Source organism: Polypterus senegalus, chromosome 6, assembly GCF_016835505.1.
Source record: "Polypterus senegalus isolate Bchr_013 chromosome 6, ASM1683550v1, whole genome shotgun sequence".
NCBI lineage: Eukaryota > Metazoa > Chordata > Cladistia > Polypteriformes > Polypteridae > Polypterus > Polypterus senegalus.
The window spans coordinates 63,657,465-63,675,573 of record NC_053159.1 but is presented as its reverse complement, the minus strand read 5'-3'; the positions used below and the strand labels follow the sequence as shown (position 1 = coordinate 63,675,573).

The 18,109-nt window shown below is 38.0% G+C and overlaps 1 protein-coding gene across 1 annotated transcript in view; it reads left to right on the top strand.

Annotated features, from left to right (window-relative positions):
• The first annotated feature begins 742 nt into the window (after nt 1-742).
• Nucleotides 743-18,109, top strand: part of megf6b (multiple EGF-like-domains 6b) — a 204,634-nt gene continuing 187,267 nt past the window's right edge. The window contains exon 1 of the mRNA XM_039756130.1: nt 743-992. Coding sequence (XP_039612064.1) covers nt 904-992 — 89 coding nt within the window. The 5' untranslated portion in view covers nt 743-903. The remainder of the gene's footprint in view (nt 993-18,109) is intronic.

Genomic DNA, 18,109 nt, shown 5'->3' with positions numbered 1-18,109 from the left:
CTGAAGCGCAGACCCCTGTAAAGCAAACGGCTATCTTAAAAGTAGAAGGTAAGGCAAAGGAGATCAACGATTGTCGCCCATAGGTGTCACAACAGGATTAATCGACAGTATGTACTTCAGTATCCCGTAAAGTTACAGTGAATCCAAGAACAGATTCCCGATTCGGCAGCTCCCTAAAGACCTCGCCGAGTTATTTGAAACTGTCAAGATCAACACTGCTGCGCTGCCAGGAGTTCGAATTACTTTGGCAACATACACGCGTACACTTGGAAAGTACAGAAAAAAGCTTCCTTTTATGAAATAAAATATAGCTTTTCCTGCGCTAATGGTACTGCGCCTTGAAGATGCTATATAAAGGGTGACTTTGCAGGTACAGTCCTTTGTCGCATCACGCCAGCGTCAAGCGCACAAAAGCAACAGTTCGAAGATAAGCCGCTAATTGGCGAGAATTTCGATCATCCGGTCGCAGGTTGCTGCACTGAATGCATGAATATATTTAATCGCCCCTTAATGGTTTTAATTATATCTCTTAAACTGCAAGCAGCAGTCTTTGAGGTTTTGTGCGTGCGCGCGAGAATGCGAGTACGTTCTGAGATGCTCGGAATTTCCTAAACCTGTGACCCCTCTGACCTACCGCTTCGCGGAACAGCCACCCCCACCCTTTTCCCTTCTATACCCCGTCCCCTTATCTGGCCCGCCTCCCCACCTCCCCCCCGACCTCCTCGGGGAGGTGTCTCCGATTTCGGGATACTCCGAACAGAAAAGGTTGGGAAATTAAGAAGAAAGTAGGCACGCTGTCCCGGTATAAGGACAACGTTGAGCAGGTCTGTGGAAGGTGTCTGCTGAAGGCGAATTCGGATGCTTATGTGCGCGTAAGGAGGAAGGCGCACGGGCACGGGAGCCATGGATCGGCATCGCGCGGGTGTTTGTGTTTTCCTGATATTTGGGGCTCTGGCTGCGAGATTCGGCGCGAGGGCGCTGCAGCCCTACATGTGAGTACCGGGTGACAGTCGGCTAGAGTGCCAAGTAAATATCCTGATGCGGAAAATGTGGGCTAAAGGGAATGGCAAGGAAGCTGGAGTGAAAGGCGCTATATGAACCAGCAGTCGGGCGTTGACAGGGCTAGTGTACTATAGACGAGTCACACTGCATCAGGATGAAACGGCTAGTTTACTACACAAGGGTGCTGCTTCTGATTGCTCAACTTATAGAAGAGCGTGCAGACCAAGCTGTGATAGCTACCTGCATAGGTGTGTCTAACGTACTATAGTGTTACAAGTCCATTACTTCATTTCATACGAATATGCTATTGGCACGGCGATTGTTTACGAACATATTAATTCATAAGTCACAAGAGTCGCTCAAAGTGCTTTGCAAGTAGTAAAAGAGAAATTAAACCTATACAAGAGGTAAAATGGAAGAATCACTAGTTTATAAATCTCAAATGGCTAAAACTGTGACCAGTGACTGTGTTCATTGTTCTAAACGTGCATTTCTGATCTTGGGAGATTTACATGCAGTAGCTGAAATATACTACAGTATATCCTCCAAGTTTAGTCTATTAAATGTTTATCTTGGCGTGTGTCAGACTGCTCCATAAATAAATATTACCATATTGTTCGGCTCAATGCGAAACAGACTTGAGAGGCACACAGCTCTGATAATTAAAAACATGGAGTGATATGCACGTTGTTCAGACCTCATAAAATAAGGATTTCGTTTATTTGTTAACAGTAGCAGAAAAGTTTGGTGTTCTTTTGAATGGTTCTGTATTAAAGTTATTCATGCAAGTGTAGTTTATGTGTTAAAGTTACAGCACTATTCTACATACTGTGTGCAAAGTTTATTTGAGTTTATTTTTAATTATTGTGAGAAAAAAACTATATGTCATATACAGTAGTACCATACTATACCGGACACCACCCAAAGGTACATGGCATGGACGGAATAGAAAAATTGTCTGCATCCTGTATTTCTCAGTTTGAACCACTGTGTTTAATTCACTCAGAGTCACATACTGGTTGAGAAAGAACGAGCGTTTAGATCAACATGGTAAACCCAGATTGTAGTGCAAAATCCACATTCTTGGCTTCCCATCCAAACCTGGTCACTGTTTGTGTGGAGTCTGCACATTCTCCTCGTATCTACTTGAATTTTTGTACCTGGTTTTCTTCTTCCATCACATTGGCTTTCATGTTAACAGGTAACTCAAAACTGGCCCGTGTGAGTGTGCAAGTGAGGGTGTTTTCTTGATGGTGTCTTTTAATAGATAAGAGTCCTGTCCATGCTTGGTTTCTGCCTTGCATTTAAACTCTGTTGTGATGGGGGCCAGTTGACTAAGCCATGAGCTGGATTAAATGGTCTTGGAAATGGATGGATGTAGTAATGCGCAAAAGAGTGGTTACATGTTGGTCAGAAGTACAAGTAAGAATTTCACTCTACTTTTAACACACAGCAATAAACTTGAACTTAATGATTGTGGTCAATGAGCAAAGGCGCCTTACAGGATAAGGTTTCAATGAAAATCTTCATTCATTATGTATTCTTAAAAATAAAAGGGACAGAGTGGTTCTTTAGAGCAAAGCCATAGGGGGACCATTTTTGGTTCCCAAAAGACCCATCCCCGTCAAGGTTCCAGAAAAAAAATATATTTATTTAGATTTGTAACAAGCTACGTACAGTAAATATCCATGAATAGATGGAGACAGATTTGTGAAATGCCAATGAGCCATCATTTTAAAAGTATTCTTGCTGCATTAAATAACACAATCTAAATTTAGGTTTTCTTAATCTGTTACTATCCTGCTAGGTAGCTTGTCATTCATTAAAAATTTCATTTTTTCCCTACGTATTAGGAACATTTTCAAAGCACAAAGAACCAATTTTATATGCAAAGAATCCACAGCAGAATGAAATGGTGCCTTGTCAAGCGATGGTTCAACAAGGAACCACACAACCCAGTAAAGAACCACAAAATGCCAGTAAAGAACCAGTATATTTAAGAGTATTGGTAGAGTTCCTAGATATGATGGCTAATTTAAAAAATGAATTTGTCCCTCTCTGCAGTAGCAGAGAACAGATGAAAACATTTCTTTTGATGCATTGACCCCATTGATGTTGCACCAGTTGTTTTCAATAACAGCAGCATGCCGGCGCTAATAGGAATAGCCCTATTTATTTCCCCCAGTTAACACTGTGAAATTTAGCATTTTTAATCATGACCTTCAAAGCCGAATCCATAGGTGCTGTTCATCAGTCTGACCCCAGTTGTGGCCCAAGACAGGTGGGTCTGGTCCTGTGCCAAGAGAATTTCTCTAATCGCTAACAGCTTTGTTGTTAATGGTGTGGGTGGGATAAGTGGGACCCTCAGTTCAGTTAAGTCCAATTCAGAGGCACTTGAGCAGCATACTTTTTAAATTATTGCCAAAGCATCAAATTAAGGAACACATAATTACTGTATTAAGGTAGTTGCACACTAACCAAGTAAAACAAATTTTGGAGCACACATTTCCTTTATTGTTCTTTTCTTTCCTTTCTTCAGACGCTAGATGAGTTGACTGCTGTCTTGTGAATGATGGCATGCTTGAACATGCTGTAGATCGTGCAGTCCACACAGTTCCAAATTGTGTGATTTATGGGGCTGGGGCTGGGGTCAACTCATTTGATCCGTGAATGACAGAAGTGTTCATGACTTGATTCTTATGTTTCAGAGTAGAATAGTAGATGTCTGTCTCTGCTTTCAGCATTGTAGGCTCCTGGTCATCCCATCTGTTAATTTTGTGGTACCTGCCTGCTTATCATAATGGCTAACAGTTGGTCAAAGATCCTGTATTTGTTAAAGATCTTCTCTCCTTTTGTGTTTTTTAATTGTGAACAGACCCTCTATCCTTATTTTAGGGCCCTATAGCAAAGCAGTTTATATTTGAAATATGATTTTATTTTTTCCAGTGCTCTTACTGACTGATGAAAATGGTCACCACTGAAGATGGTGGGCTTCTTGACCATATAGAAGACAATAATTTCTGGACCGAGTTGCATTTCTTAACATATTGTACACCTTGCTCTCCATTGGGTGACTGGAGGAGATGCCATCTGAAGATTTTTCTTCTGCAATGGAGCAAGCAATGAATAATGTTTATATTTCTTTCTGTTGGTCCTTTGGTTCCATCTGCAGTAATAGGTTGCAGAATAGAAATAAGAAAAATATTATGATAAGAAAAGCCATTCAGTTCAGCACAGTTCATCAAGTTTCATCTGTCTCATTTGGTATGTCCAGAGTAAGCTAAAGTGAATTTATTCTGCCTTGCATGATGAGTAATACCATCCCATACTGTTTTCTATGACTGCTCAAGGAATGCGAAAGTCTGGAGCCTATCCCAGTACGCATAGGGTGCAAGGCAGGAACAGCACCTGGGCCAGTTTTAGTGTTGCCAATCCACCTAACCTGCATTTTGCTTGACTGTAGGAGCAATCCCATGCAGACACGGGGGGGACATGTAAACTCCACACAGGGAGCACATGGGATGTGATCCTTGGTCTTCTTCCGTGAGGCAGCAGTGCTACCCCTGTGCCTCTGTGCCACCATTGTAGATTAATACTCCTTTAAGAGCACATGCTTACATCAGATTACTACTTCTAAGTTCACAGTTTTTAACATTAGTAAGGAATTTACCCATATATAACAGTTAACATTTGGCATTCACCTTGAGTGCTGTCTTCTTATTTTTTATTTCTTTCCTAGCTACTTTTACTTTGCTTTGGTGAAGAGATTCAGCTCCTTTAAATTTTCCTTGCTGCTCTTTAGAACATTAGAACACTCTAGATGAGAACAGGCCATTCAGCCCAACAAAGCTCGCCAGTCCTATCCACTTAGTTCTTCCAAGAAAACATCAAGTTGAGTTTTGAAAGTCCCTAAGTTCTTACTGTCTACCACACTACTTGGTTGCCTATTCCAAGTGTCTATCATTCTTTGTGTAAAGAAAAACTTCCTAATGTTTGTGCGAAATTTACCCTTAACAAGTTTCCAACTGTGTCCCCGTGTTCTTGATGAACTCATTTTAAAATGAGAGTCTCAATCCACTGTACTAATTCCTTTCATAATTTTAAACACTTCAATCATGTCACCTCTTAATCTTCTTTTGCTTAAACTGTAAAGGCTCAGCTCTTTTAATCTTTCCTCATAATTCAACTCCTGTAGCCTTGGAATCAGCCTAGTCGCTCATCTCTGGACCTTTTCTAGCTCTTATCGCAGTGGTGGAATTAGTCTGCTAACTCTTATCTGGACATCATCAAATGCTGGTGTATATTGTTACGAGATAAGAGGATGGCACCAGCATATGATCATTATGTGCCTTCATCAGTGTTTTATACCTCTTAAGCATAACCTGACTTGTACATCACACACCTGTGATGCTGCTTCTGTATACCTGCTGCTTTATTGGGATGGCAGTGATAAAGATGTCGGAGCCTACACTTGAGTGTAATCCTACATATGGATGGTGGATGGTGACTCCAGTCCTTTTTATGATAGGACAACCACATATAAAAAGCTTCCATGTTTTATCTGCTTTGTTTCAGGAGCATAGGTTGATGAATGATAAACAGATATTGGAAACAAGGGAACACCATACTTGATTGTCAACAGGCATACACAACAAGAGTTTCATTTTAGTATATAGAGCCTTTATGTAAACATTAAATGTCATTATTGGTCATTATGAAGGAAAAAAATATTTCCATTTACAGACAAGTGCAAAACAAGTAAGATTTATCTTTTTCTTTCTTTAATCATGGATTGCTTTTTTCTTATTGTTTTTTGTCATGTGAAAGAATATAGTGTTTATAGTGTTTTCCTGATTTTGTAACCTGAACAACAATCATATAAACATTTCAGTTGCTTATCTAAATAGAGATTTACAGTAATGTTGCTTAATATCCGAATTAAATAAACATTGGTTATAAATGAGCCATACACCTCATCTGCTAAGCAATACATGTGAGCTGTAATGGCTCAAATTGTTAATGGCAAACACAGCAGCAACAAACAAAGGCTAAATTGACAGCAACATTTATGACAGTATTGGTAAGTGTAAGCAAATATAACATATGAAGTAAAATCTCCAGTTAACCTGTGAATTGTCTCATTCTGTTTGGGATGAGAATTTTGGAAAATCATCAAATTAGAGAACAGAGAAAGATCATCGGGGTACTGCAATGGACAATGACAAGTGTTGAAAGCAAAAATCCCCAGTGTATAGCTGTATGCACTTTGTGTTATTGTGGAAGATGAGTGCAGAGGCCGAGCAAATCAGCAGTTGATCCCTGCAAATATTTAACTCGCCAAAGCATGCCAGGCATTAAATGACTAAAGCGTTTCTTTGACATAAAGGTAAAGGTACGTTGGATGAGATTGCAGGTTCATGGTGAACAATGGTAGCATCTGATCTCTGGTGTCAACATATGGGTCACTTGAGTGTGCATTTTTTAAAAATCATTGTTAATGTTAATTTTGCATTTGTTGCGTTTATATTTTGGTGAGGTAATTGGAAGTAATGCAGTGAGGGCATCTTTTGTGCTGCTGGTGCTGTAGCTACACACACAACATCACAGGAACCATTTTGTCAAAGGCATGTTTCAGTTTGACAAGGCAGAGTTCCCCTGTCATGTCTTTGATGTTTGTGGTCAGAGTGACACTTTGTTTGTTTGTGGCAAATTTAGGGTAAACAAGTAAAGAAATAAGAAAAAACACTCACTTTAGAAAGAAAAACCTCCTGTAGTGCTAGAAAGGGGAAGAGCAAATAAAAAACATGCTGTCTTGAAAGAATATAAATAAAGCACCTAATGTGAAAAAATAAGAAGAATAAATATACTGTGGTGAAACAACATCATTTTGTTGTTCCTTGAGTTGAGATTTTGTCTTAGGCTTAGACATCTTAGTTTAGCAGGATATTCTGGCTTTTGGTCGCGTTTTGAATTTTCACTTTGGATTTGTCTGGCTGATAGGTGGCCTAACCCTATGACAATATAGCAGATATAAAAGTTATATGAGTCATGCAGCAGGTGGGACCAACTTTTGTTTTATAATTTTAATTGCCTACCCATGGCACACATTAAATGGAGAGTGTGCAGGGCATAGTTGCAAAAGGCCTGAATGTAGTTAACCAAGATATGCGGTGTAAAACAATTCAAAATAGCTGTCACAATACCATGTGTACCCGGGAGAAGGAATGACAGGTCTCGTCATAAACTTTGGGGTGCCATCTCTGTTGTCCCGTTTAATCCAACATAAAGTTCAACAAAAATCAAATACTTTGTGGCATTAGGCGTCTTGCCTTCAGACTTACAAGTAAAAAAAAAATGCAACTTTAGCCATTGGATCAGGGTCTGTTTGCTCAAGAGTTCTGTCCTGTGGGTTTCTTTTCCCAAAGAAATGCCTCCTTCTGGGCAGTCATGGTTCTAATTGTCAGAGAACAGGAAGGGGCGGGGCTAAATGCCCTCACAGGGTGGTTTCTTGGTGCTGTGTTGAGAGAAGGAGAAGGCACTTATAGTGACAGTGCCCCCTCTTATCCTGGCAGGTTATTAATACCTCGATAGAGCTCGTAAGGAGATCCTCTGGCATGCATGCATGACACATCCATAGTAGGGTTGTCCATCCATCCATCCATCCATCCATCCATTATCCAACCCGCTATATCCTAACTACAGGGTCACGGAGGTCTGCTGGAGCCAATCCCAGCCAGCACAGGGCGCAAGGCAGGAAACAAACCCCAGGCAGGGTGCCAGCCCACTGCAGCATTAGGGTTGTCAAGTTACCAAATTTTCAAACTTTGATTTGATGCTAGGGGTACTGCAATTCGATAAAAAGTACATTTATATAAATTTCAGTACTGTATGCATTAAAATATTGCTGAAAACAAATAATAGAAATTTCAGTTATTAAATGCAAATACTTCAAGTAGTGCAATCTTTTGTAACGGATTCTTTAAACAATAAAAAGTAAAGAAGTTTAAATCAGGTCAACAGTTGTCTTACATTGATGAAAACAAATGCTGTTACTAAGGTAGTACAGTAAAATATTACAAATGTTATTAAATGTTAATTGAATTAGTATTGCATTTTGTAAACAGCAATCATAAATATGTTAAACACTAAATAAGCATTCAAGTTAAAAGAATATTAATACAGTCTTTTGTAAACAATTGTTCAGAAAAGCAACACTCAAACAGATCACTAACACACTTAAAGGCTTTGCATAAATGCCAACTGTACACAAGGCATTTTTGTTTAAATAAACTACAATATCCTCGTTAACTTCCAAATGTCTTTTAAGACAGTCTGGCATGCCACTGTGCTCTTGCAGTGTGCCATTGTTAAGATGAAAATGAGCCCTGACGTACTACTTTTGAGTTCCATTTAACTCAGAACTGGAAATGATGTCACACCCGAGTTGAACTCATTCAAGTAAAACATCTGGAAAACCAATACAGACGCGTCCAGGAATACCTTTGTTGTACTTGCAACATTGGAAAATAAAACAATTGATAACTTGCATTACACAGTATTTTGTGTATCCAAACACCGTAGCAACAAGACCACAGATAGTGATTGGACAACACTGTGTATATGACTGATTTAATGAGACACAAATTGAGAGAAGTGCTAATAAACAGTGTAATACTAGAGTTTCACTAAAGTTTGCAATGTATGGCGCTATTTTGGATTGATGTCATGATCTGAAAGAGGACAAACTCAGACTTGACAGTCCAGCCCCAAGTTACTGAGCTGCAAATCTGACATGTGAGAACATTCTAGTTAAAAATTCCAACTAGAAACTCAGAAATTCCAATTTCCTTCAGATGGAATTCTGCATTAACACATGCAGTATACAGTGGAAGCGTACAAACACACGAAGGTCTACCACCACTGTTTATGCAATTCAGCATTAAAAAGTTATAGAGCCTTGCATTATATAGTGAATTTAATGAAATGTAATTTTTAAATTGCAAGGAAGAAAGTAACACGCTACGGCTGAAAACTTCACAGCAAGGGTTTAAAAATCGAGGCAACAACAGAGGGCCCTGTAGTGCCAAACAGTGCTGCCCTTGAATGAACAACACAGAATAAAAATGGCGTGCAGGTAAAAATTATTGAAGATTCCTGTCTTGATGTGTTAAATGTTTAAGTGCTATAAATAACATTTTAACCTGTAGAACAAAATAAACCTTGCATCCCTAATTCAAATGCAACGGTTTACAGGTTTATCCTTAATTAGTATTTCTGAAACTTAGAAATTAGGTACCTCTTGATTTTTTTTTGTATTGACCTGCTTGCAAATCTAGCATACAGACTTGCATCATCTTGTGGTTTTTCATCCTGATATTCTACAAGCTGAAGTATTTCCAGATGCCATTCCAGCTGCCATCTTTGTCAGTTAAGCATGTTGGCGAAGGCTCCGACGTTGCTGAAATTGCCATCTTATTAACACTTGTGAGTGGATGGAAATGGGGGTGCAACTGGAGCCATGGCAAACTGGAAGTGATTTTAAGTGGGCTGTAGAATTGATACAATGAAAAATGAGCACTGCAGTCATTTAAAAATGTTAAAATTGATATTTATCAATATTTTGATACTTTTGACAACCCTAATGATGTGACAGTTGGTAACCTTAATTATGTGAATGGTGACCCACACCTATGTGTGCTGATGTCTAAACATTTTTCCCATTATTGTTTTTCAGTAGCCATTTTTGACAATGACACATATCAGATGATTTGCTTAAGACTTGGAGAACTCAATCTACTCAAAAAACACAGCCTTACCATATGACTCAAATAATTCTAAATGTAGAAATAGACATCAGTTGCATGGTTGTGAAGACAACTGAAACTATTATTGGTGTGGGTAAACTGTCCTTCTCTACTGTTATTAAATGTTCAGTTTAGTTTCAAGTGCCTCTGTCATTTTTGTACTCTTTCATTCCCCAGGCTAAAATGTTCTGCTGTCTGTAGTTTAAAAGCTCCCCAGCCAGACAAGGTGATATGAGCCTTTGGTTTTGTATGTTATAATAAAGAAGTGGTTACCTAATTACAGATGGGATGGTCTTTTAATATCCTTGAAACAGCTGGCTTCTTATGGTATTCTCAGTCACATGATGAAGCCACTGTGCAAATGCTTCTGAGAGGAGCTGAGTACCGGTAGTATAGTTGAACCATTCAAGGTTGGGGGACAATCGGTGTACTGTATTTGCCAGGCTTATGTAGCAATTGCAGTTACCAGGTCATATGAAACACAATTAACAAAAATTCACTGGGGGCTTATTTAAAAGATAATAAAACAGCTGCATTGTCAAGGGCGTATTTATTAAAAATACTGCACTTTGCTGACTGGAGTCCAATCACTGTAATCCACGATGGATTATTTTTTTCTCAGTATCTTTAATGATCAGGTAACAATAGTTTATCCCAAGAACTGCATTTAAATGAATACACTGGGAAATTAAGGCATCACAAATCAACAGGGAAAGAACCGTCAAGGGAAATGGGCAGAAGTCAAACCCAAAAAACATGAACTACAAAGAGTATCAAATCCCATATCAAAGCTATTGAACACATATTAATAATAATAGTAATAATTATTATTTTTATGTGCAAAGTCTTGATTCCATTGTACGATTTCTTACTGACTTTCCATAATATCCATAAACCTGAACACTGAGAGTAGTGTGACGATATCTAATATAGGTAGGGAGAAATTGCATAACATGTGACATGACCGGCAACAGGCATAGTGACTATAAACAACATGGCCATGTCAAAACATGTGAAATGGTAGCACCTGTAAAAATAATCTAAAATACAAGTTGTCAATGAAGAAACGTTGGCTCTGTCCACACTACCATATTTTCATTTAAAAATGTAGAGATTTGTCTCCTGTTATGGAACAAAAGAGTGGAGGAGTTCTCAAGAGAAGTCTGGGGATCAAACGGGCTCCACAAAGTCCGGAACTGAAATAAGCGCTTGGTGGTGCAAGAACGTAAAACATGCTTGCCAGCTGCCTGGTCAGCCTGCAAGGTTTGTCTATTTTAAAGTCTCTATTGAGCTGGTCAGGATCGGAAATCTCTTCTCATTTGATGCCATTCTTTCCAGGGACATCAGTACTTGTAGTTCTTGACTGGAAGAGGTGGAGTTTCTGATAGGACTCAGTTGACCTCACTGGGCATTTTCTTGAAACTGCAGAGGGAAAAAGAGATGATAAAGTTAGCGGCAGCGCCCCCCTCTTACCCAGAGGTGGTATTATAAGCATCAGAATAGTCCAATGGGACACTCCGTTGTCGTTTTTCGTCTACATTATCTCAGTATTTGTCACCCCCAAAAATGAAGACTATTAAACTGGGTACTCTCATAAACACAGGGTCAGTGTTGTAATGTGTATGAGTGAAAAAATGATACTCTAATCGCCTTTTGGTTGGTTTGTGCTTATTTCGGGGCCCTTCCGTGATAGGATTCAACTCATTGCAATGTTTGATTCACTGAGTGGTCAATTTTCATGGAAGAAAAAAATTATTCAAATAGTGTTGTTTTCCATGGTGCATGTTGAACTGCTTACCTGTATGCATCCACACTGTACAGTTTGAATGTTGGATACCTGCTCAAAAGGCAAATAATTTACTGTTGCCTACAGTTTTGCAATAAATCCTGTGGCCAGCAATGTTACCGTTTTAATAAAAACTTTACAGCCCCGTGAAAATCAGATTGTAAATAGTGCAACAGACAGCCTCTTAATAATCTTTATTACTTAAACTTAATCTGTTCAGTAAGGAGGAGCGCATTCTTCAGAAAAATTAATAACAAATTGTTAACAAAGTGGACTGGTGTAGAATGCAGCCGGGCTCACAATATAACAGGACTGTGAGATTCACAAAAGCACAGTGCGGTAAAGTGAGGAGAGAGACACATGCAGGTATGTACGCATTTATTCATTTTCTGTATTGAGTTAGTTTTACAAATGTTTAGTACAAGATGTGCTTCAGTTGCTGTTTACTGCCTATAATTATCTTGCGAATAACCATATTCGCCCTTTTTTAGTGTCACATTAACATTTGTGATGTTTTCCTTAATGACAACATGAATATTGCCAGTTCTAAAGACTGTTACTTTCAACTTTAATCAGAGCATTGATGTGACACAGGACAATTTGCTGCTCTTCCTTCAATAATTTTGGTGTTTTTCTTTATGTTGTGAATATTTTGTCAGTGTCCTGTTCAAAGCTGATAGCCGTAAAAGCGCATAAAACAAAAACAGATCTGATTTTTACGGGGCTATGAATTTTTCACTACATTAAACAAAACAATATGTACAAAACCAAAAAGCAAATCCAAAAATAACATTATTAGGCTTTGTTCTTCAAATATTTAGGGAATATTCATGTATGATTTGTTTCTGTGGTTTTCAGTCCATTCATCCAGATTAAAATAATAAAAACCCTGTCTGTCCTGACAGCTTCATACACAAAACAGAAGCCAATCCTAGATGGGATCTTGGGCTACTTGTTGATTACCATGGAAGGGAGTTGAATCCACGGAGCTCTGAATTTTGGAGGTTACTCTTCAGTCTACAGTGATGTCTGCAGTTATAAGTTTATTACAGATTGGCATGGAACCCAAATTATTTTTATCATAATAGTTTAAGGCAAGAACCAAATCTGGATGGCTTACCAGTGTATCATATTGCACACATGCATGCTGTCATACCTAACCAGTTAACCTAAAGAAACACCCAGTACCCAGAGAATATCCAAGTTCATAAATGCCTGAACTCTACATGAACAGTGCTGGTGATGGAAATTGAATCCTGATCCCACAATAGCAATATTTAACATTGTTCCTCCATACTACTTCTGTATCTATGTATAGATAGATATGGATATTTAAAGTAAAAAAGGGGTATTCCTGCTGCAGCATTTTCCAGAATAAGGCCAAAGAGACCAATGTATGCCACAAACAAAAATATTAGTCCGAAGGAGGATAACAAACATCCTCTCATTTCCTGTTTCTCTATCTTTCTACCCAGGTCTTTTCTTTCTCACAAGTTGAGTGTTGCCCCTAAATTCTCATGCTGACTGTACACTCAAAGTAATTGTGATTTAGTGTCTCTATCACTTCTAACCATGCCCTGTCCCCACCTTTGGGGTTTGGGCAGCCATATGTTTGCAACAAGAACACCAAGATATCCTTGAAAGCCTGGAATTTCAGTTGGTCTAAAAGACTCAATGGCCTCTATCTTTACTGTTTAATTGACAGCCTGGGCCTATTTCTAGGACTTTTGTAGCCTCTGGAACCCAGGTACAACCTAGTTGGTACCCTCACGTTCTCTCCAAACCAATATTGACAACAACAAATGAAAAATACTTGAAAATAAACATTTATTACAAAAAAGTAAATACTGTATAGGTGTGATTTCTACAGTGAGTAGAGGAAAACACAATGTAGAAAATAAAACACAGGAAAAACAGTAAATGTGCTAAAGGTACCACTAACCTACAGGATAGTCCTCTGTCTATAATGTGGGATGGCTGGTCCATCTCTCATTACAGTACTTGCACAGAAATTCCTCTCAAACACTTCCCATACCCCTCTTCTAACACCTCTGACCTCTATTTCTCCTTTGCTTCGAGGCCTTGCCAGCACCTGTCCTTCTGACCCCAAGCTCACCAGATTCTATGCTTCAGTTGACTTTTTTTTTTCTTTTTCTGGGGTCGCTTTGCCTTGCCTAAAATTATATCTGGGTCAGGTGCGGATCTATATTTGGACCAGAGACATAAGGGTAGATTTTTGTGGCTCCTGGTGTCCCAACTGTCCACAATTTCATTTATATATATATATATATATATATATATATATATATATATATATATATATATATATATATATATATATATATATATATATATATACACACACACTATATATAATATATATATATATATATATATATATATACACTCTATATAATCCTAAGCCTAAAAGTGCAATGATTTTATGTGACTTTTTTCTCACGCTTTAAATCGGGCTTATTTTTAAACCTACATACAGTATATATGTTTGGTATCATTCTTATTAGATTTTATTGAACTTTAATGTGATATTGTTAGATTTTCAGATTCGTATTCCTTTTTTAAATTATAAACTAAAAGATATGAAGAACGTACGTCCCGGGAGACGAGACTTTGTGCCAAAAGATTTAACCAAGCCCGGGGCCGGAAATAAAAGTCAAAGAGTAGGACAGCTGCTGTACAGGCTTTTAAATGTTCGAAGCGCTGTGCGAGATGCAGATCACGTGACATGGCAGCTGCAACAAACCAGCAGCTAATCAGCAAAGAGGAGGAAAAAAAAACTGTATTTGTTTCCCATTGTATCACCGTTTAAATGGGGTTTTCGGAGGAGCAACCGCGTCTCCTTGGGGTGCGTTCAGCCCCCTTCTTCACAATGCAGGTGGCAGAGACATGAAGTGGCTGGCGTGTAGTGCAGGCCGGGTGGGTTTGCAAACAAAGCGATATGTGTGTATATATATATATGTGTATATATATATATATATATATATACGTATACTGTGTGTATATATATATATATATATATATGTATATGTATGTGTGTGTGTGTGTGTATATACGAGGGGGTACCCAAAAATAACCGAAAATATTTTTAAATGTGTTTAATTTAATTTTCTGTACAAACTACAATTAGTCTCCTTCAAAGTACTCTCCATTGGCGGAAATACACTTATCTAACTGTTTGTTCCATTGTTCTAAACATTTATTAACTTCATCTGAAGTAATGCCCATTAATGCTCTGGTCGTTTCTTGTTTCACCTCTTCGACATCAGCAAAACGCCTTCCTTTCAAGTATTTTTTCATCCGAGGGAACAAAAAGAAATGACACGGAGCTAAATCCAGCGAGTAGGGTGGGTGGTTCAGGGTTGTCATACCGTTTCAATAACAATAGTTTCTGCAACACTTTTTTCAAGAAGAAAACAAAATTTCACTGCCGCACGTTGGTCACGATAATCGGCCATCGTAAAAAAAACGACGCTTGCACAAAACTACTTTTACAAAATTCACTGAACACAAGCACAACCTTCCAGACTGATGGCACTTGGCAGGCTGACTTGTGAGGAGTGTAACTAGATCGCCCTAGCAGCCCAACCATGTACTACAAGTACCAACCTAACAACAACAAAATTCCAGTTATTTTTCATGTATATATATATCACTCACTCACTCACTGACTCATCACTAATTCTCCAACTTCCCGTGTAGGTAGAAGGCTGAAATTTGGCAGGCTTATTCCTTACAGCTTCCTTACAAAAGTTGGGCAGGTTTCATTTCGAAATTCTATGCGTAATGGTCATAACTGGAAGCTATTTTTCTCCATTTACTGTAATGGAGTTGAGCTCGAAAGCCGTGGGGGCGGAGTTTCGCGTGACATCATCACGCCTCTCACATAATCACGCAGTACGTAGAAAACCAGGAAGAGCTCCAAAAAGCGCTGAAGAAAACATGTATTATATAATTGAGAAGGCAGCGAAACAATAAGAAGCGAGCAAATGACATATACAACCATATTCATGAGTGCTGCTACTTCGGAAACAAAGCACGGTGTAAACCTGAACTTTAAATTAAGTTCATAGACAGGCTGCCGCTGGCGTTTGTAATTTAGTGCCTGCCCATATAAGGCCGTCCGTCAGCGGCAATCCAATAGAAACACTGCTGCTAAATATTCACGGGTGAAGAACTGTGCTTATGCAGAGGAAGATGAGATTGTCAGGGTGGTGTTTGGCACAAACTCAGCGAAACTGCGAGAGAAAGTTTTAAGTGCCAGGTCTTAGCTAACATTAAATACAGCCCTGGACATAGCATGACATAGCACCAGCACAGTTGGGAAACTTCGATGCATGTACACCGAGTGGCTCATGGGAACTGACGCAGTGCGCAGACAAAAAGCAACAGTTCCAAAGAGTGCTGAACAAAAACCGAATTACACAATTGAGAAGGCAGCAAAAAATTATGAAGTGTCTGATACATACAATCATATTCATAAGTGCAGCTACTGCGGAAACAAAGCACACGGTGGAAAAAGTCAATGTCCCGCTAAAGGAAGACAGTATAAAAAAAAACCCGTGCATGCAGTGTGTCAGGTCTCAGATAAAGAAGAAGACGAGCTGTTTATTAATGCAGTAAGAAACGAATCGATGAATGAAACCTCTTATCTTTACAACGATTGACAAACACGGAATGTAAACTTGAACACAACACATCCTACAAATACGAACCTGATTGAAAGAAATAATGATAATCAAATCCTTGATGACAGCAACACTCAATAACACTCACAAAACAATTACTGTATATTGACAATCATGTTACGTTATTTTTAAAATGTTCCCTTTTCTTTTTCATAACTTCTTTAACACAGTACTTCTCGCTGCGATACGGGTATATATATATATATATATATATATATATATATATATATATATATATATATATATATATATATATATATATATATATATATATATATATATATATACACATCCCGATCTACATACTCTCAAATAGACAAGCCACATGCCGTGGCGCAATTGTAGAGGCTTCGCCTTTGGCACCAACATCCGAGGTTCAATTCCCGAGAGGGGTGCACTGAGTATGTACGCGCTTCCCGATTCATTTTACCCTCGCATCCCCTTGGTTTGAGACGTATGAAAAAATATGCGGCTAACGCAGAATCATGTTACGTTATTTTTAAAATGTTTCCTTTTCTTAGCACAAGCACAGCTGAGAAGCTTCGATGCATGTACTCCATAACGCGTTAAAAAAAATAACGCATTTAATCACACTTTCAATTCCAAGCAAAGGGGAACTTGTGTCAATGCATGATTTCCTGGTACATCGATTAGATTGATGCACACACCAGAGCTACAAAAATGTTAGAATTGGAATAAAGCGTGTTCCTACGACTGATCGGAGGAAAATTTCATTTCAAAAGACTACCCGACGAAAGCCTTGATAAAAGCATGGTTTTGTGCACACTGAAAAGCAAGCAAAATTAGATGCATTACATAAAGCGGACTTTGTGGCTCTTATTGGGGATCATTGGACTTCTGTGACAGTTAGTAATTCTAATTACAAAATGTTCAATGATCACACTGTTTTAGCCTAATGTACAAAATAATTTTGTCTAAGGTTACTCAGAGTTTAAAGATTAAGATGATCAAATTACCTTTTATGTTTCTGACTTATTTTTTTAAGAAGAAAAACTGCACTTTATGTTTAAATTTTGGTTATTATTATTTAAAGACAATACCATTCTGAAAATGTACTTAAAGTAATTAAAATACCACTTTATTTTTAAGTCTGCCCAACTTTAGCCAGGGATGATATTTTTGTTTCTGTTTTGCATTGAAATGCAGTGTAAAAGCATTTTTTTTTTCAGAAATTAAAACAGCTTGAGTTTACAATATTCATGTCCATGTCTATTATTTGATTCTGTCGCCCACTAAAACCCTTTTAAATTAAAAACAAAAATTTGCGATTTGGGGCAAATTTTCATGTGTGATTACATACGATTAATCAAGATTAATTATTACACAGCCTCTAATTAATTAGATACATTTTTTTAATCGAGTCCCACCCCTAATATATATATGTAGATTTGTATATATATGTGTATATACAGTATATATGTATATATGTATATATGTATATATGTGTATGTGTGTGTGTATATATATATATATGTGTATATGTATATATATATATATATATATATATATATATATATATATATATATGCCAGCAACACTCATGACAATGACAACACAATTACATTGACAATCATGTTACGTTATTTTCAAAATGTTTCCTTTTCTTTTTCATTACTTCAACACACTACTTCTCCACTGCAAAGCGCGGGTATTCTGCTAGTACATATATATGTGTAAAATCAAACGTCTCTCTGTATGTCTATCCACTTTTCACGAGAGAACTACTTATGTACTAATCTGCTTTTTTTCCATAATTTGCTTGAACTTTCCGTTTAATTTTGCGACTTCTC